The sequence below is a fragment of the Panulirus ornatus genome, chromosome 6 (genome assembly GCF_036320965.1).
Source record: "Panulirus ornatus isolate Po-2019 chromosome 6, ASM3632096v1, whole genome shotgun sequence".
NCBI lineage: Eukaryota > Metazoa > Arthropoda > Malacostraca > Decapoda > Palinuridae > Panulirus > Panulirus ornatus.
Genome location: NC_092229.1, coordinates 31835224 through 31856928, shown reverse-complemented (window position 1 = coordinate 31856928; position 21705 = coordinate 31835224). Strand labels below are relative to the sequence as shown.

Genomic DNA, 21705 nt, shown 5'->3' with positions numbered 1-21705 from the left:
TCTCTCCTACTTACATACGTATAGTTATGTATATCTCTCTTTTCAAACCAGGTATTCCCAATCACCAGTCCTTTTTCAGCACAGAAATCTACAAGCTCTTCACCATTTCCATTTATAACAGTGAACACCCCATGTACACCAATTATTCCCTCAACTGCCACATTACTGACCTTTGCATTCAAATCACCCATCACTATAACCTGGTCTCGTGCATCAAAACGACTAACACACTCATTGAGCTGCTCCCAAAACACTTGCCTCTCATGATCTTTCTTAACATGCCCAGGTGCATGCATATGCACCAATAATCACCCATCTCTCTCCATCAACTTTCAGTTTTACCCATATCAATCTAGAGTTTACTTTCTTACACTCTATTACATACTCCCACACCTCATGTTTCAGGAGTAGTGTTACTCCTTCCCTTGCTCTTGTCATCTCATTAATGCCTGACTTTACTCCTAAGACATTCCCAAACCACTCTTCCCCTTTACCCGTAAGCTTCGTTTCACTCAAGAGCCAAAACATCCAGGTTCCTTTCCTCATACATACAACCCATCTCTCCTTTTTTCTCATCCTGGTTACATCCACACACATTTAGACACCCCAATCTGAGCCTTCGAGGAGGATAAGCACTCCCCGCGTGATTCCTTCTTCTGTTTCCCCTTTTAGAAAGATAAAATATGAGGGGAGGGTTTCCAGCCCCCCCGCTCCCGTCCCTTTCAGTTGCCTTCTACGACACGTGAGGAAGGTGTGGAAAGTATTCTTTCTCCCCTATATATATATATTATATATTTTGCTTTGTCGCTGTCTCCCATGTTAGCGAGGTAGCGCAAGGAAACAGACAAAAGAATGGCCCAACCCACCCACATACACATGTATATACATACACATCCACACATACAAATATACAATACAACTCAATGTATACATATATATACACACACAGACATATACATATATACACATGTACATAATTCATACTGTCTGCCTCTATTCATTCCCATCGCCACCCCGCCACACATGAATTAACTACCCCCTCCTCCCCCTCATGTGTGCGAGGTAGTGCTAGGAAAAGACAACAAAGGCCACTTTCGTTCACACTCAGTCTCTAGCTGTCATGTAATAATGCACTGAAACCACAGCTCCCTTTCCACATCCAGGCCCCATAGAACTTTCCCTGGTTTACCTCAGACACTTAACATGCCCTTCATATGTCTTTAGAAATATTCTACATGTCTTTAAAATATCTTATTAACATAGGAAAGAAAATGACAATACATCATTAATGTCCTTCATAGGTGCCACCTTGGACTCGCCCACTCGCTCTTAGACAGCCTCTGCAGAATTCCATCTCCTTTTTGAGACTTAAAACATTTGTCTTGTGCTTTGGTCTTTGAGGAATCATCAGGCAATTGCTGATGATGCTTGAATGGGGTTACTTTCCACAATAGTAAGCCAAACAAGGTGTACAAAATACACAAATGTGCAAGGCCAGCAAGCAACAATATACCACAAAGCTCTTAGGATGTGGTAAATAATCACCATTCCCACAAAACACTAGAAGGAGAGTAAAGGATTTGTTGCAGTATGATGCAAATGTGATATGAAATGCTTTTAACAAAAAAATTCAAATATTCAAATTTTTTTAATGACTGAGAGTTGTCAACCAAAATAAAAAAAAATATCATTGTTTTGAACATTTCTGCAGCTTAAATTACAGACAACAAAGGTTTTACTGTGTATAGGCACGGGGCATAAAGGTGAACGTTTGAAAAACAAAAGCATAAGTTTGTTCAGTGTACTGGGTAAGTTGTTTAAGAAAGTGATTATCAACAGGGTAAGGGTCTGTACATAGGAGTGGTAATGGGTATGTGGATCAGGTGTTCTATAAAAAATGTGCAGAGGTGCTTTGAGAAACAGAACAACCTGTCTGTGGCATCTATGGATCTAGAGAAAGCCTTTGATAAGGTTGATAGACATGCTTTTTGGATGCTGAGAATATATGGTGTGAGATGAAAGCTGCTAGATGCAGTGAAGAGCATTTATTATGAGAGTATGACAAGTGTGAGTAGGTAGAGCACAAGGTGAGTGGTTTCAGGTGAAGGTGGGTCTGCCGCAAGGGTATGCGGTGTCACATAGCTGTTTAATCTGTTTCCAAATGGGGTAGTGATGGAGGTGAATGCAAGGGTCTTGAAGAGACTATTAAGTATTGCAGTCTGTTGAAGGCTGAGGGGGTTAGTCAGTTCTTGTTTGCTGATGACAATGAACTGGTGGCATATTTCAGTGAAAAACTCTAGAAGCTGGTATCTGAGTTTGAGAAAGTGTGTGAAAGATAAAAGTTAAGAGTAAATAAAAATAAAAGCAAGGTTATCTGGTTTGGCGGTGAGGAGAGAAATGCAATTTGGAGTATGATTTTGAATGGAGAGAACCTGCTGGAAATGGAGTGTTTTAGATACCTGGAAGTGGATATGGAAGGAAATGGAGACATGAGAATTAAGGTGAGCCATAAGGTGGGTGACAAGGCAAAGGTCAAAGGCACTCTGAGGAATGTATGGAAAGATGTCACTGTCTTTAGGAGCTATGATGTGTTATGTGTGATCGTACAGTAGTCCTGTAGTGCTGTATGGAAGTGAAGCATGGACCACAGACCAAAGCATATAAGAGACGGTGGATATGTTGGAAATGAAATGCTTGAGGACAATATGTAGTGTGAGAAAGGTTGATCAAATAAGAAATGATGGGTATGGAAGAGGTCTAGTAGTATGAGGAGTATATATGTAAGAGAGAGCTCAATAAGGTGGTCTGATGTGATCTGGACTTAAGGATAGGATGAATGGGGATACGATGACTAAGAAGTACAAAAGTCAAAAGTGGATGGATAAAGGAAAAGATGGAAACCAAGGGGGAGGTGGAAGGATAGAATGCCAGATGCTTTGAAGGTTCACAGCATGAACATGCAGCAAGGGATCAGGCATACAGGGGATGGAGCAAATTAAAGAAAAGTGGTATAAAAGGGATGATGTGCTGTCAGTGGTCTGAACCAGGGAATAAGATACAATCAGTGAAAATCATGAAAAGATATGTGAGGCCTGATTGTGGATAGGGGACTCTGGCTTTAGTGCACAATGGATGACAACCAGATGGTGGATATGAGCAAATGAGGACACTTCTCCATCTGCTCCTAGTACTACCTTACTAATGCGGGAAATGGTGAACATGTATGAAAAAAATATAATTTGCATTACCTCTGATATGGTAACTCTTGGCAAATCAGATAATGCAAGGGTGATGTATACAACTCAAATACCCCTCCTAATTAGAACTCCCATGAGCCCATCCCATCCCACTTAAAGAGCACCAAAAACACACATCACCATGTTTCAGTACAGTACCTTTTTCAAATTATGTCATGATAGAGCATGGGACTACATATGGGTGGTGAGCTAAGCTGTTTCAGGTACAGTATAATACATCCATAAGTTACACTGGAAAAAATTTGGTCAAAAACATATCTTCCCTCATAACATGGGTTTCAATTATTTGTCAGGACAAACTTGACTTGTTACAGGTTGTCCAGGAATGCATTGCTACAGTAAGTTAAAGCCTTGCTGTGTTTAAATTTTTTTTCACAAGATTCTTGCAAAAGACAAAAAGTGGTCAAAAAATTCAAATAAGATGTCTCTAAATTGATTTAGCTTTAACACCAATGAATTTCGGTGATTCACAATTAATACAATAGTAAAGAACTCAACTTTTAATTGCTGACTACTGACATCCCATATGTGGGACACTACCTTCGGGAATTGACCTCATTTCTAAAAATTCCATGGCTGACAATAGGGTGATAATTAGAACTCACCTACTGGCATGTCAGAAGGTTTCCACACATGTCCAATTTTTTTCTGCTCAAGTGGCCAGTAACCATCACAATGCTTAAGTGTATAGGTAACAACACCTTGCACAAACTGTACAAAACCCAAGTTATCACACTTGACCTAAACAGTTTAGAGGAGGGTGGCAGTTAATCAAGTGGATGTAGTTTTCACAAAGATGAATAACCAAGGCAAGAGAAAAAAGGGCATGATATTGCTAGCAGTGAAGATGAAGATAATCCTTGTCCCAGTGTGAGGCAGGAAAATGCTTTGTAACATCAGCCATCTGCCTTGTGCATGGATAGTTGTCGCCAGCTTCACTCTAACACAATTTCTTTTTGATTGAAATAATTCAGGTATAACAGATGCCTGTTTTGTCACCAATAATTCTGACAAGCTAAAGTACTTCTTACAAATATTTTGATAATGATTTGACAGCCATGATAGAGACTGAAACAAATCACTATTATGATTTTGTGAAGAAAATGCAGCCAACATCTCCAAGCAGCAGGTTATCCAAGATCATAGAGAACACACAGGAAGAATTGTATAAGTTTTTTGTGTATTGTGACGGTGGCAAATAATAAGAACCCTGGAATTAATAAATAATAGACCAGTATTGAGAAGTCTGAGCTGAAATTCATCAGGAAATTTATGCCCTGAGCTCACTTTCTGCAACATTTTAAGCTCCATTTTATGAACAAAGAGTAACTTACAGGTAACAAGCTACATAAAAATAGACCAGTGCTCGAAGGTTCCCATAAGAAATTCAAAGAAAATTTAAAATTTACTCCACTTCATTGTTTGTGCATTTTTGAATCGCTTATGCTGAGTATAAGGAGACTGGGATTCCTTCCTTGGAAACACAAGTGATTTGGAGGGAAATTTTTCTGTTTTGTGATGTAAAAAAAGACAAAATACATAAGTTATCTAATACCCTAGAAAAGAAACAAATCAATTATGATGAGGAATTAGCTATCTAACATTCCAAATTTCTAGGTGTACTACACAAAAAGTAATTACTGAAAACAGAAAGGGGTATAATGTGTTAAGTAAATATTTGGTATATACCAAAATATCAACCATTTGCAAAGGGAGGAATAGGATTATTGCGTAAAGAAACTGAATATATGCTTGAGTGTTACTGGATTCTGCCTGTTAAAGGTTACAAGTAACAAGTTAACTTTGGTGAAGCTGTATCATTGGGAGTACAGTCTTGTGAAAGTCTCACTCCATATGAATCTACTGGGTACACTTCTCTGATACTAGAAAGAGTGCAGCCTTTGGCTGTAAGAGCCTTCAGAAAGGTCCTGAGTAACACTAGGAAGTGTAACAAAACTACAACACTGGTATTGTAAAGTGTCTATATATTGCTTCATATGGCGAGGGATTCATCATGCAGCTGGCAGAGTCAGCTTTAGAGACAGCTTTAACTTTCATGAAAATTTTTTCTGTGAACCTTACCATTCATGTGAATAGATCTACCATATCGTTTTATATGTTATGTGTTCTAGAAAAAATAATTCTATCATATGGTACGGAAAAAATAAAGATTTTCTATTTTCTAAAAAGTTCCTGCTTTGGGGATAAACATAATTAAAAGAAGTACCACATTCAACAGATTTACTCATGATAAAAATCTTTGATTTCACTCATATGCATGGACTACTAGTGTTTTTGAACTTACCCATATTTATGGACTATTTCCCTAAGTGTTCTGGCATTGTGGTCCTTGCACCAGTCCTCTGCCTGAAGGTGCTGGTTGCCACGGAATGGGTATATGGTGGTTGTTAGCAGCTGCTCACCTGTTGGACTTGTAACACCAATTTTGCAGCCATTTGAAAAACCTACAACAGATATATACTGAAATAATAAGAAATTTTCTGAAGACCTAGATAAAATATAAACAAATTTTGAAAGAAAGTGTTATCTGTAAAAGCTTTAGGACAAAAACTAAAAACAAATAAAACAAATAACCAATAAATCATCAATCATCATTGTAACAATGACTAACTGGTCATGTGTCTGAAGGGGAAGGAGCAAGGGGAGACTAAGAAGGATATGAAAAGGCATGAAAGAGGCTTTGAATTATTAGGGCCTAGGCATGCTGGTGGGTGATATATATGCATGTGACAGAGCAAATTGTAGGGATGTGGAATACTAAAGGTGGTCTGAACCAGGCCATATAAAATGGCAAAGGGAAACCATCGAAAGATCTTTCAGGGTTGGCTATGGATAACTGGCTCTGGCTTTGGTGCAACATACAAAACAGACTGAGAGTGGATGTTAAGTACTGGGGCCATTCTTCATCTGTTTCTTATGCTGCCTTTAAAAACAGGAAAGGGTGAAATAGTATTAAAAGATTATCATAATTAGTATTCTCACCAACAACATAATCTGTAATATATAGTGCTGTTTTGCTGAATAAAAGCAAGGAAAGTTTTAAGAGGAAAATACAATAAAAACATATATTATTGCTTCTTGATTTCTCTGACAATTTCATTCAAAAGGAAAAAGTGAAATAGAATTTACCCCCCACATCAAATAATTATTTTTCTATGTTTACTTAATCATTTCCTGCCTCAAAAATCCCTTCTATCTTTATGAGGCTCCTTTAGCACTCAGGATTCTGGCCATATTCAGTGGATGGGACCATAAATCATAAAGTGTTGTAATTCTGTGTGTCTGTATGTGGAGACTGCAAGCAAGTAAGAAGTAAGCACTCTTTGTCTTCTTTAACATAGTTGCATCATGGGCATGAAAGGTCTTGAGATATGTGTAAATGGTGTTCATAGTATGGTAGTGATGAATGATGTCCATGGTGAGGACAGGATAGAGTGACTCAAGTCTGACTGGGGAGTGTGGTTTCTTATGAGTGTATGTCTAGTTGGTTGGAGTTTAAGACTGAGTTGAGAGGTTGGATGTTTAGTGCTTGTTGGGTTAGTTCAGTATGTATTTAGCCAGTGTTATACAGTGATATGTAATTAATAAGGTGATCTATAATTAGGAAACTCCCATGGTCTGAAAAAAAAAAAATTTGACCGAGTTCAGCAAAATTTCTATGGTTAAGAAAAATACTACTCTACCATCATGTGTTGTCGTCATTAGGGTACTCAAAGGTCAGCCCACCATACCTAGTATCTCAAATCTAAATACACATTTACATACATATAGTTCTGAGATATTTTTCAATTATTTTCTGAAAAATGCAGTAAAACAATATACAAAAAATTATGAAGACAAAGAAACTAAGCAAAAATAAAGACTGGAGGAAGTGAAGTGTTTTAGATATCTGGGAGTAGATTTGGCAGCAGATGGAACCATGGAAGCGGAAGTGAATCAAAGGGTAGGGGAGGGGGCGAAAGTTCTGGGACCGTTGAAGAATGTGTGGAAGTCAAGGACATTATCTCGAAAAGCAAAAATGGCTATGTTTGAAGGAATAGTGGTTCCAACAATGCCATATGGTTGTGAGGTGTGGGCTATGGAGAGAGTTGTGTGGAGGAAGGTGGATGTGCTGGAAATGAGATGTTTGAGGACAATATGTGGTGTGAGGTGGTTTGATCGAGTAAGTAATAACAGGGTAGAGAGATGTGTGGTAATAAAAAGAGTGTGATTGAGAGAGCAGAAGAGGGTGTTTTGAAATGGTTTGGTCACATCGAGAGAATGAGTGAGGAAAGATTGACCAAGAGGATATATGTGTCAGAGGTGGAGGGAACGAGGAGAAGTGGGAGACCAAATTGGAGGTGGAAAGATGGAGTGAAAAAGATTTTGAGTGATCGGGGCCTGAACATGCAGGAGGGTGAAAGGCGTGCAAGGCATAGAGTGAATTGGAACGATGTGGTATACCGGGGTCAATGTGCTGTCAATGGATTGAACCAGGGCATGTGAAACGTCTGGGGTAAACCATGGGAAAATTCTGTGGGGCCTGGATGTGGAAAGGGAGCTGTGGTTTCGGTGCATTAATACATGACAGCTAGAGAATGAGTGTGAACATATGTGGCCTTTGTTGTCTTTTCCTAGTGCTACCTCGCGCACATGAGGGGGGAGGGGGTTGTTATTTCATGCGTGGCGGGGTGGCGATGGGAATGAATAAAAGCAGACAGTATGAATTATGTACATGTGTATAAATGTATATGTCTGTGTGTGCATATATATGTATACATTGAGATGTTTATTATTTTTTATTATTTTGCTTTGTCGCTGTCTCCCGCGTTAGCGAGGTAGCGCAAGGAAACAGACGAAAGAATGGCCCAACCCACCCACATACACATGTATATACATACACGTCCCTGGGGATAGGGGAGAAAGAATACTTCCCACGCATTCCTCACATGTCGTAGAAGGCGACTAAAGGGGACAGGAGCGGGGGGGGGGGCTAGAAACCCTCCCCTCCTTGTATTTTAACTTTCTAAAAGGGGAAACGTTGAGATGTATAGGTATTTATATGTGCGTGTGTGGAAGTGTATGTATATACATGTGTATGCGGGTAGGTTGGGCCATTCTTTTGTTTGTTCCCTTGCGCTACCTCACTAATGCGGGAGACAGCGACAAAGCAAAATATATAATAAAAAAAATGAAAATTTCCTCAGAATGAGTTCAGCTTGGATTGCCGGTTGTAACACCATGGTCAAAGGGCTAACGTAGTGACTCATTTTTGTACACATATTCATCTGCTTTCATGTTCACCTCATGTGTAAAGTTTATATAACTTACTGCAAACTGTACCAAACAATACATAAAACAATAAAGACTGAAAAACAAAGAAAAAGTAAAGACTGTCATTGTTTACTCAAAGAAGAGACAACTTATTCATGACAAGTTCAGCCGCGATTAGCTATCGTAACAGCGTGAGCACATGGCTAACGTAGTAACTTATTTTTGTGTGCGCATCTATGTATACCTTATGGTTTATGTAATTCATTGCAAAATGTAAGAAAACAATAGATAAAACAATATCAAAACTATGAAACTAAGCAATTACAAAGAATGTTATGAAATATTCAGCTGCAGTTCTGAATCACTTGAGGTAACCGTGGGGCTTTTATCAAGCACAGTATACTCATTGGATCAGCATCCTTCTTCTGTTGAACACTGATATTCCCTATGACCTTCCCTGTGTGGACAGGTTATAACATTTAAGCCATCACAATGGATTCCAAGAAGAGATCACTCCCTATTAATGAGTTCAGTCCTGCCTAGGGTAGGCATGTTACCATTACTGTCCTCAAGAAAGCAGCCTGATAAAGGGATTTCAAAGAAAATAATGCATGCTGAATATTGTGATAATACTTCCATCATCTATGATTTAAGGAAGAACTTGGAGAAAACATCAAAATACCATGATGAAATCAATTCCAACTAAATCATTCATTCATCTAGCTATTAAGTTATTGTGCTGTATATTGTCTCAACAAAAAATCAATACTAGACTGTATTGAAATACAGAGAGAAATTATCCAAAATTCGCCATATGTAGATACCATACTATGGTCCCCACTACCCCAGGACCACAGACTACATAGCTGTCAGTTGTGCATCAGCCATCTGCCTGTCTACATACTCCACCAACTAAAGTATTAGTGTGCTTATTTGGATTAAGAATCTACAGGTTTGACTAATGTTTTGTTTTACTACTATATTGCATTTCTTTATATCTTAGTACTAATGATATTAATTTCTTTCCTTACACAATTTTCACTGAAGTGCTCCAAAGGATGAATCTTTTCATTTCCAATTTTTTTCAAATATATGTATAGGTAAGTTAAGAAAACATTTAGTTACAAATGTAATCACTTTTGAAAATACTGTACTGTATTCCTACTACTCAAACAAACGCTTAGCTACAATCTACAGTATCCACAAAAAACCGTCCATCCTACATATTTTCAAAGACGATACATGGCTAAGGTTTATTGTGGGTACAAGCATATAATGCTCTTAGGGAGAAATCATCATATACCATATGCTGTAACTAGTTTTTCTAACACTGTGATTACCAGCAACCCTCTTCAGTATGCCTTAAGCTATCTTTAAAGAAGGAAATTCTTTCTTTGCTCATTCTGACTGCCACTTCAATTTGGAATTTCACTTTTGGGTGCTGTATTTCCTCCACAAAAATGTAAGGCATGCAAAGATGTATATACTGGCTACACCAGTAAAACTAACTGAGAGATACTATTGGCACAGTCATTCAGTATGCAGGGATGGCCACAGTAATGCAATTGCTAAACATTGTCATGAAAACAATCACACTGTAGACCTTAACAACTCAGTCATATTGTACTACTCATCTGATTATGCACCCCATAATATCATTGAATCTGTCTTAATTGCTAATACTCAGAACTTTAATTTGTCCCCAAGGAACTTTCAAGCACAAACTAATATCAAGCAAATCATTATGAAAGAAATGTCAAGAAACGATAACATAAGAAAAATAGTTGAACACACATCTTGATACTTAGGTCAACCTCCCTTAACCACAAGGCACCCCCTACTTTCCCTTTCATGGTCAGGCCAGTGCATGTTCAAGAATAGCACAAGGAAGATGGAATTTTTGGGGTGGTGCTAGGATTTAAAAACTTTATGAATTGTTTGCACCTGATGAGTGCGAACTGTCTCCATAAAATATGTAGTGCTGCATGTATAGAAAAATGACATGTTAAATAAAATCATCTGGACTCCTTCTAAATTGCAATTTCACCTTTATAACTACCATCAAGGACTAGTGTGATAACAAGTATCAACACACATACACACACACACACACACATAAAGAGCTCCATATACACATCCAGCCCCACAGACCTTTCCATGGTTTACCCAGAATGTTTCACATGCCCTGGTTTGGTTCATTAACAGTAACAGCATGTCAAACCCAGTACACCACATAATTCGAATTCACTCTATTTTGTGCATGCCTTTGACCCTCCTGCATATTCATGCCCCAATCACTCAAAATCTTTACAATCCATCTTTATACCTCAAATTTGGTCTCCCGCTTCTTATTCCCTCCACTTTTGAAACATATATCCTTTCCTCACTCATTCTCTCTATATGTCCAAACCATTTCAAAACACCCTCTTCTAATTTCTCAATCATACTCTTTTCATTACCACGCATCTCTCTTACCCTTTCGTTACTTACTCAATCAAACCACCTCACACCACATACTCCCTCAAACATTTCATTTACAACACATCCACCCTCCTTCGCACAACCCTATCAATAGTCCATGACTCAAAATCATATAATGTTGTTGAAACTACTGTTACAGTAAACCCTCGATATAATGGACTAATTGGGGGGAGGGAGTGTCTGTTAACGCTGAAAGCCTGTTAAATTGAATGTAACCTATGAGCCATTTCTTTTTACAATATAAAGTTCACAAGCTTTCTTTTAACTCCTCTAGTTCACAAGCTTTCTTTTAATTCCTCTATCACTTGATGCCATTTTGAATTGTTAGGATTCCAAATTATCTAATAAACAGTCAAAATTCTCTGTATACAACCTGAAAGCATGATAGCTTGAGGCAGACTGAGGCCAAAACAAAGCGAGTATACCCCATGCTACTAAAAACAAGGGTGATATGAAATGCACATGGTGAGGCAGTTAAGATTTTCAAATTTTTTAAAGTCTTTAATAAAATTTTCAGTAATAAATGTAATATTTCGTTATCTGATCATTATCTTGTGGAGGCGAAGGTGAAGATTTGTAGAGGTTTTCAGAAAAGAAGAGAGAATGTTGGGGTGAAGAGAGTGGCGAGAGTAAGTAAGCTTGGGAAGGAGACTTGTGTGAGGAAGTACCAGGAGAGTCTGAGTGCATAATGGAAAAAGGTGAGAGCAAAGGACGTAATGGGAGTGGGGGAGGAATGGGATGTATTTAGGGAAGTAGCGATGGCTCAAGCAAAGATGCTTGTGGCATAAGAAGCATGGAAGGTGGGCAGATCAGAAAGATTAGTGAGTGGTGGGATGAAGAAGTAAGATTATTAGTGAAAGAGAAGAGAGAGGCATTTGGACGATTTTTGCAGGGAAATAATGCAAATGACTGGTAAATGTATAAAAGAAAGAGGCAGGAGGTCAAGAGAAAGGTGCAAGAGGTGAAAAAGAGGGCACATGAGAGTTGGGGTGAGAGAGTATCATTAAATTTTAGGAAGAATAAAAGGATGTTTTGGAAGGAGGTAAATAAAGTGAGTAAGACAAGAAAACAAATGGGAACATTGGTGAAGGGGGCTAATGGGGAGGTGATAACAAGTAGTGGTGATGTAAGAGGGAGACGGAGTGAGTATTTTGAAGGTTTGTTGAATGTGTTAGATGATAGAGTGGCAGATATACAGTGTTTTGGTTGAGGTGGTGTGCGAAGTGAGAGGGTCAGGGAGAATGATTTGGTAAACAGAGAAGAGACAGTAAAAGCTTTGCAGAAGATGAAAGCCAGCAAGGCAGCGAGTTTGCGAGCACACACACTCGACCTGAGCCAGGAATGGTATTAGAGTGGAATTCATAAAAAAGGGGGTGACTGTGTTGTTGACTGGTTGGTAAGGATATTTAATGTGTGTATGACTCATGGTGAGGTGCCTGAGGATTGGTGGAAAGCATGCATAGTGCCATTGTGCAAAGGCAAAAGGGATAAAGGTGAGTGATTAATGCATAGTGCCATTGTGCAAAGGCAAAAGGGATAAAGGTGAGTGATTAAATTACAGAGGTATAAGTTTGTTGAGTATACCTGGGAAATTATATGGGAGGGTATTGACTGAGAGGGTGAAGGCATGTACAGAGCATCAGATTGGGGAAGAGCAGTGTGGTTTCAGAAGTGGTAGAGGATGTGTGCATCAGGTGGTTGCTTTGAAGAATGTTTGTGAGAAATACTTAGAAAAGCAAATGGATTTGTATGTAGCATCTATGGACCTGGAAAAGGCATATGATAGAGTTGATAGAGATGCTCTGTGGAAGGTATTAAGAATATATGGTGTGGGAGGCACGTTGTTAGAAGCAGTAAAAAGTTTATATCAAGGATGTAAGCCATGTGTACAAGTAGGAAGAGAGGAAAGTGATTAGTTCTCAGTGAATGTCGGTGTGCGGCAGGGGTGCGTGATGTCTCTGTGGTTGCTTAATTAGTTTATAGATGGAGTTGTTAGGGAGGTGAATGCAAGAGTTTTGGAGAGAAGGGCAACCATGCAGTCTGTTGTGGATGAGAGAGCTTGGGAAGTGAGTCAGTTGTTGTTCGCTGATGATACAGCGCTGGTGGACAATTTGGGTGAGAAACTGCAGAAGCTGGTGGCTGAGTTTGGTAAAGTGTGTGAAAGAAGAAAGCTGAGAGTAAATGTGAATAAGAGCAAGATTATTAGGTCCAGTAGGGTTGAGGGGCAAGTCAATTGGGAGGTAAGGTTGAATGGAGAAAAACTGGAGGGAGTGAAGTGTTTTAGATATCTGAGAGCGGGTCTGGCAGCGGATGGAACCATGGAAGCGGAAGTGAGTCTCAGGGTGGGGAGGGGGTGAAGGTTCTGGGAGGGGTGAAGAATGTGTGGAAGGATAGAACATTATCTCGGAAAGCAAAAATGGGTATGTTTGAAGGAATAGTGGTTCCAGCAATGTCATATGGTTGCGAGGCATGGGCTATAGACAGAGTTGTGCAGAGGAGGATGGATCTGTTGGAAATGAGATGTATGAGGACAATACGTGGTGTGAGGTGGTTTGATTGAGTAAGTAATGAATGGGTAAGAGAGATGTGTGGTACTAAAAAGAGTGTGGTTGAGAGAGCAGAAGAGGGTGTTTTGAAATGGTTTGGTCACATGGAGAGAATGAGTGAGGAAAGATTGACAAAGAGGATATATGTGTCAGAGGTGGAGGGAACAAGAAGTGGGAGACTAAACTGGAGGTGGAAAGATGGAGTGAAAAAGATTTTGAGTGATCGGGGTCTGAACATGCAGGAGGGTGAAAGGTATGCAAGGAATAGAGTGAATTGGAACTATGTGGTATACCAGGGTCAACGTGCTGTCAGTGGATTGAACCAGGGCATGTGAAGTGTCTGGGGTAAACCACAGAAAGTTTTGTGGGGCCTGGATGTGGAAAGGGAGCTGTGGTTTCGGTGCATTATTACATGACAGCTAGAGACTGAGTGTGAACGAATGTGGCCTTTGTTGTCTTTTTCTAGTGCTACCTCACGCACATGCGGGGGGAGGGGGTTGTCATTGCATGTGTGGCGGGGTGGCAACGGAAATGAATAAAGGCAGCAAGTACGAATTATGTACATGTGTATACATGTAAATATCTGTTTATGTATAAAAGTGTATATGCTGAAATGTATATGTATGTATATGTGCATGTGTGGACGTGTATGTATATACATGTGTATGTGGGTGGGTTGGGCCATTCTTTCGTCTTGTTTCCTTGCGCTACCTCGCTAATGTGGGAGACAGCGACAAAGTATAATAATAGAAATAATAATAAAAGTATCACTATTGGCCTGGTCCATTATAACCAAAATGCATCAAATGAAGGATTTACTGTACTTTAAACACACCCATTTATGCCTTCCAAGATAACATTCTCCCTTCCCACACATTCTTCATCACTCCCAGAAACTTTGCCCCCTCCCCCCTCACTTTTGCTTCCATGGTTCCTTTCACTACCAAGTCCACTTCCAAACATCTAAAACACTTCCATTCCTCCAATTTTTTCCATTCAAACTTACATCCCAACTAACTTATTCTTTAACCCAGTTCAAACCAACACCCTTGTTTTTATTCACATTTACTCTCAACCTTCTCCTCTCACACACTCTAAACTCAGTCACCAATTTCTGCAGTTTCTCACTTGAATCAGCCACCAGTGGTGTATCATCAGCAAGCAACAACTGACTCACTTGCCAGGCCCGCTCATCCCTAACAGACTGCATACTCACTCCTCTCTCCAAAACTCTTCCATTTACCTTCCTCAACACAAAACCCATAAACTAATTAAACAACCATAGTGAAATTACACCCTTGACGCAGACCGACCTTCAATGTGAACAAATCCCTCTCCAATCGTCCTACTCATACAAACGACTTACACCCATAATAAAAAAAATTTCACTGCTTCTAGCAGCTTACGTCCCACACCATATATTTTTGAGACCTTCAACAAAGCACCTCTATCAACACAATCAAATGCCTTCTCCAGATCAATAAATGCCACATGCAAATCAGGTGTTTGCTTTGAAGAATGTATGTGAGAAAAAATTAGAAAATCAGATGGATTTGTATGTAGCATTTATGGATCTGGAGAAGGAATATGATAGGGTAAGTAGAGATGCTTTGTGGAAGGTTTTATGAGTATATGGCGAGGGAGGTAATTTGCCAGAAGCAGTGAAAAGTTTTTACCAAGGAGGTAAGGCATGAGTACGAGTAGGAAAAGAGGAAAGTGATTAGTTTCCAGTGAATGTTGGCTTCTGGCAGGGGTGCATGATATCTCCCTGGATGTTTAATTTGTTGATGGATGGGGTGGTTAGTGAGGTGAATGCAAGAGTTTTGGAGAGAGGAGCAAGTATGCAGTCTGTTCTGGATGAGAGGGCTTGCAAAGTGAGTTAGTTGTTGTTCGCTGATGATACAGCGCTGGTGACTGAACTGAGTGAAAATATGCAAAGGTTGGTGACTAAGTTTGGTAGCGTATGTGAAAGATGCAAGTTGAGAGTAAATCTGAATAAGAGCAAGGGTATTAGATTCAGTACGGGCTGAGGGACAAATCAACTGGGAGATAAATATGAATGGGTGATCTGAATGCAAAGGAGAGTAATGTGGCAGTTAAGGGAATAACAGGTGTACATGGGGTGTTCAGTGTTGTAAATGGAAATGGTGAAGAGCTTGTAGATTTATGAGCTGAAAAAGGACTGGTGATTAAGAATACCTGGTTTAAAAAGAGATATATACACAAGTATACGTATGGAAGTAGGAGAGATGGCCAGAGAGCATTATTGGATTACATGTTAATTGATAGGCGTGCGAAAGAGAGACTTTTGGATGTTAATGTGCTGAGAGGTGCAACTGAAGGGATGTCTGATCATTATCTTGTGGAGGAGAAAGTGAAGATTTGTAGAGGTTTTCAGAAAAGAAAAGAGAATGTTGGGGTGAAAAGTGGTGAGAGTAAGTGAGCTTGGGAAGGAGACCTGTGTGAGGAAGTACCAGGAGAGACTGAGTACAGAATGGAAGAAGGTGAGATCTAAGGACATAAGGGGAGTGGGGGAGGAATGGGATGTATTTAGGGAAGCAGTGATGGCTTGCGCAAAAGATGCTTGTGGCATGAGAAGCGTGGGAGGTGGGCAGATTAGAAAGGGTAATGAGTGGTGGGATGAAGAAGTAATATTATCACTGAAAGAGGAGAGAGAGGTAATTGGATGATTTTTGCAGGGAAATAATGCAAATGAGTGGGAGATGGATGTATAAAAGAAAGAGGCAGGATGTCAAGAGAAAGGTGCAAGAGGTGAAAAAGAGGGCAAATGAGAGTTGGGGTGAGAGAGTATCATTAAATTTTAGGGAGAATAAAAAGATGTCTTGGAAGGAGGTAAATAAAGTGCGTAAGACAAGGGAACAAATGGGAACTTCAGTGAAGGGCGCTAATGGGGAGGTGATAACAAATAGTGGTGATGTGAGAAGGATACGGAGTGAGTATTTAGAAGGTTTGTTGAATGTGTTTGATGATAGAGTGGCAGATATAGGGTGTTATAGTCGAGTTGGAGTGCAAAGTGAGAGGGTTAGGGGAAATGATTTGGTAAACAGAGAAGAGGTAGTAAAAGCTTTGTGGAAGATGAAAGCCGGCAAGGCAGCGGGTTTGGATGGTATTGCAGTAGAATTTATTAAAAAAGGGGGTGACTGTATTGTAGACTGGCTGGTAAGGTTATTTAATGTATGTATGTCTCATGGTAAGGTGCCTGAGGATTGGCAGAATGCTTGCATAGTGCCATTGAACAAAGGCAAAGGGGATAAAAGTGAGTGCTCAAATTCCAGAGGTATAAGTTTGTTGAGTATTCCTGGGAAATTATATGGGAGGGTATTGATTGAGAGGGTGAAGGCATGTACAGAGCATCAGATTGGGGAAGAGCAGTGTGGTTTCAGAAGTGGGAGAGGATGTTTGGATCAGGTGTTTGCTTTGAAGAATGTATGTGAGAAATACTTAGAAAAGCAAATGGATTTGTATGTAGCATTTATGGATCTGGAGAAGGCATATGATAGAGTTGATAGAGATGCTCTGTGGAAGGTACTAAGAATATATGGTGTGGGAGGCAAGTTGTTAGAAGCAGTGAAAAGTTTTTATCGAGGATGTAAAGCATGTGTACATGTAGGAAGAGAGGAAAGTGATTGGTTCTCAGTGAATGTAGGTTTGTGGCAGGGGTGTGTGAGGTCTCCAAGTTTGTTTAGCTTGTTTATGGATAGGGTTGTTAGGGAGGTGAATGCAAGAGTTTTGGAAAGAGGGGCAAGTATGCAGTCTGTTGTGGATGAAAGAGCTTGGGGAGTGAGTCTGTTGTTGTTCACTGATAATACAGCGCTGGTGGCTGATTCGTGTGAGAAACTGCAGAAGCTGGTGACTGAGTTTGGTAAAGTGTGTGAAAGAAGAAAGCTGAGAGTAAATGTGAATAAGAGCAAGGTTATTAGGTACAGTAGGGTTGAGGTACAAGTCAATTGGGAAGTAAGTTTGAATGGAGAAAAACTGGAGGAAGTAAAGTGGTTTAGATATCTGGGAGTGGATTTGGCAGTGGATGGAACCATGGAATCAGAAGTGAATCAAAGGGTAGGGGAGGGGGCGAAAGTTCTGGGAGCCTTGAAGACTGTGTGGAAGTCGAGAACATTATCTCGGAAAGCAAAAATGGGTATGTTTGAAGGAATAGTGGTTCTAACAATGTTATATGGTTGCGAGGAGTGGGCTATGGATAGAGTTGCACGGAGGAGGGTGGATGTGCTGGAAATGAGATGTTTGAGGACAATATGTGGTATGAGATGGTTTGATCGAGTAAGTAATGTAAGGGTAAGAGAGATGTGTGGTAATAAAAAGAGTGTGGTTAAGAGAGCAGAAGAGGGTGTTTTGAAATGGTTTGGTCACATGGAGAGAATGAGTGAGGAAAGATTGACCAAGAGGATATATGTGTCAGAGTTGGAGGGAGCGAGGAGAGGTGGGAGACCAAATTGGAGGTGGAAAGATGGAGTGAAAAAGATTTTGAGTGATTGGGGCCTGAACATGCAGGAGGGTGAAAGGCGTGCAAGGAATAGAGTGAATTGGAACAATGTGGTATACCGGGGTCGATGTGCTGTCAATGGATTGAACCAGGGCATGCGAAGCGTCTGGGGTAAACCTTGGAAAGTTCTGTGGGGCCTGGATGTGGAAAGGGAGTTGTGGTTTCGGTGCATTATTACATGACAGCTAGAGACTGAGTGTGAACTAATGTGGCCTTTGTTGTCTTTTCCTAGCGCTACCTCGCGCACATGAGGGGGGAGGGGGTTGTTTTTTCATGTGTGGCGGGGTGGCGGTGGGAATGAATAAAGGCAGACAGTATGAATTATGTACATGTGTATATATGTATATGTCTGTGTGTGTATATATATGTATATGTTGAGATGTATAGGTATGTATATTAGCGTGTGTGGACGTGTATGTATATACGTGTATGTGAGTGGGTTGGGCCATTTCTTTCATCTGTTTCCTTGCGCTACCTCGCTAACGTGGGAGACAGCAAAACAGGAAAATAAATAAATAATCAATATGAATGGAGAAAAACTGGAGGAAGTTAAGTGTTTTAGATAACTGGGAATGGACTTAGCAGCGGATGGAACCATGAAAGTGGAAGTTAGTCACAGGGTGGGTGAGGTGCCGAAGGTTCTGGGAGCATTGCCGAATGTGTGGAAGGCAAGAACGTTATTTCAGAGCAAAAATAGGTATGACTGAAGGAATAGTGGTTCCAATAATGTTATGTGATTGTGAGGCATGGGCTATAGATAGGGTTGTGCAGAGGAGAGTGGATGTGTTCGAAATGAACTGTTTGAGGACAATATATGGTGTGAGGTGGTTTGACTGAGTAAGCAATGAAAGGGTAAGAGAGATGTGCGGTAATAAAGAGGAACAGAGAGGGGGCCGGGTGGGGATGTTCCCTCGGAGGCCCAGTCCGCTGTTCTTGGTGCTACCATTTTCAAAATGTGGGAAATGGCGAATAGTTTGAAAGAAAAAGAAAAGAAAGAAATATATATATATATATATATATATATATATATTTTTTTTTTTTATACCTCGTCGCTGTCTCCTGCGTTTGCGAGGTAGCGCAAGGAAACACACGAAAGAAATGGCCCAACCCCCCCCATACACATGTACATACACACGACCACACACGCAAATATACATACCTACACAGCTTTCCATGGTTTACCCCGGACGCTTCACATGCCTTGATTCAATCCACTGACAGCACGTCAACCCCTGTATACCACATCGCTCCAATTCACTCTATTCCTTGCCCTCCTTTCACCCTCCTGCATGTTCAGGCCCCGATCACACAAAATCCTTTTCACTCCATCTTTCCACCTCCAATTTGGTCTCCCTCTTCTCCTCGTTCCCTCCACCTCCGACACATATATCCTCTTGGTCAATCTTTCCTCACTCATTCTCTCCATGTGCCCAAACCATTTCAAAACACCCTCTTCTGCTCTCTTAACCACGCTCTTTTTATTTCCACACATCTCTCTTACCCTTACGTTACTTACTCGATCAAACCACCTCACACCACACATTGTCCTCAAACATCTCATTTCCAGCACATCCATCCTCCTGCGCACAACTCTATCCATAGCCCACGCCTCGCAACCATACAACATTGTTGGAACCACTATTCCTTCAAACATACCCATTTTTGCTTTCCGGGATAATGTTCTCGACTTCCACACATTTTTCAAGGCTCCCAAAATTTTCGCCCCCTCCCCCACCCTATGATCCACTTCCGCTTCCATGGTTCCATCCGCTGACAGATCCACTCCCAGATATCTAAAACACTTCACTTCCTCCAGTTTTTCTCCATTCAAACTCACCTCCCAATTGACTTGACCCTCAACCCTACTGTACCTAATAACCTTGCTCTTATTCACATTTACTCTTAACTTTCTTCTTCCACACACTTTACCAAACTCAGTCACCAGCTTCTGCAGTTTCTCACATGAATCAGCCACCAGCGCTGTATCATCAGCGAACAACAACTGACTCACTTCCCAAGCTCTCTCATCCCCAACAGACTTCATACTTGCCCCTCTTTCCAAGACTCTTGCATTTACCTCCCTAACAACCCCATCCATAAACAAATTAAACAACCATGGAGACATCACACACCCCTGCCGCAAACCTACATTCACTGAGAACCAATCACTTTCCTCTCTTCCTACACGTACACATGCCTTACATCCTCGATAAAAACTTTTCACTGCTTCTAACAACTTGCCTCCCACACCATATATTCTTAATACCTTCCACAGAGCATCTCTATCAACTCTATCATATGCCTTCTCCAGATCCATAAATGCTACATACAAATCCATTTGCTTTTCTAAGTATTTCTCACATACATTCTTCAAAGCAAACACCTGATCCACACATCCTCTACCACTTCTGAAACCACACTGCTCTTCCCCAATCTGATGCTCTGTACATGCCTTCACCCTCTCAATCAATACCCTCCCATATAATTTACCAGGAATACTCAACAAACTTATACCTCTGTAATTTGAGCACTCACTCTTATCCCCTTTGCCTTTGTACAATGGCACTATGCACGCATTCCGCCAATCCTCAGGCACCTCACCATGAGTCATACATACATTAAATAACCTTACCAACCAGTCAACAATACAGTCACCCCCTTTTTTAATAAATTCCACTGCAATACCATCCAAACCTGCTGCCTTGCCGGCTTTCATCTTCCGCAAAGCTTTTACTACCTCTTCTCTGTTTACCAAATCATTTTCCCTAACCCTCTCACTTTGCACACCACCTCGACCCAAACACCCTATATCTGCCACTCTGTCATCAGACACATTCAACAAACCTTCAAAATACTCATTCCATCTCCTTCTCACATCACCACTACTTGTTATCACCTCCCCATTTACGCCCTTCACTGAAGTTCCCATTTGCTCCCTTGTCTTACGCACCCTATTTACCTCCTTCCAGAACATCTTTTTATTCTCCCTAAAATTTACTGATAGTCTCTCACCCCAACTCTCATTTGCCCTTTTTTTCACCTCTTGCACCTTTCTCTTGACCTCCTGTCTCTTTCTTTTATACTTCTCCCACTCAATTGCATTTTTTCCCTGCAAAAATCGTCCAAATGCCTCTCTCTTCTCTTTCACTAATACTCTTACTTCTTCATCCCACCACTCACTACCCTTTCTAAACAGCCCACCTCCCACTCTTCTCATGCCACAAGAATCTTTTGCGCAATCCATCACTGATTCCCTAAATACATCCCATTCCTCCCCCACTCCCCTTACTTCCATTGTTCTCACCTTTTTCCATTCTGTACACAGTCTCTCCTGATACTTCCTCACACAGGTCTCCTTCCCAAGCTCACTTACTCTCACCACCTTCTTCACCCCAACATTCACTCTTCTTTTCTGAAAACCCATACTAATCTTCACCTTAGCCTCCACAAGATAATGATCAGACATCCCCCCAGTTGCACCTCTCAGCACATTGACATCCAAAAGTCTCTCTTTCGCACGCCTGTCAATTAACACGTAATCCAATAACGCTCTCTGGCCATCTCTCCTACTTACATAAGTATACTTATGTATATCTCGCTTTTTAAACCAGGTATTCCCAATCATCAG

At 40.5% G+C, this 21705-nt stretch overlaps 1 protein-coding gene across 1 annotated transcript in view; it reads right to left on the bottom strand.

The window, feature by feature from the left end:
* LOC139748897 (S1 RNA-binding domain-containing protein 1-like) overlaps positions 1-21705 on the bottom strand; it is a 714827-nt gene that overhangs the window by 341081 nt on the left and 352041 nt on the right. The window contains exon 7 of the mRNA XM_071662261.1: positions 5563-5722. Within this exon, the coding sequence (XP_071518362.1) occupies positions 5563-5722 (160 nt within the window). The remainder of the gene's footprint in view (positions 1-5562; positions 5723-21705) is intronic.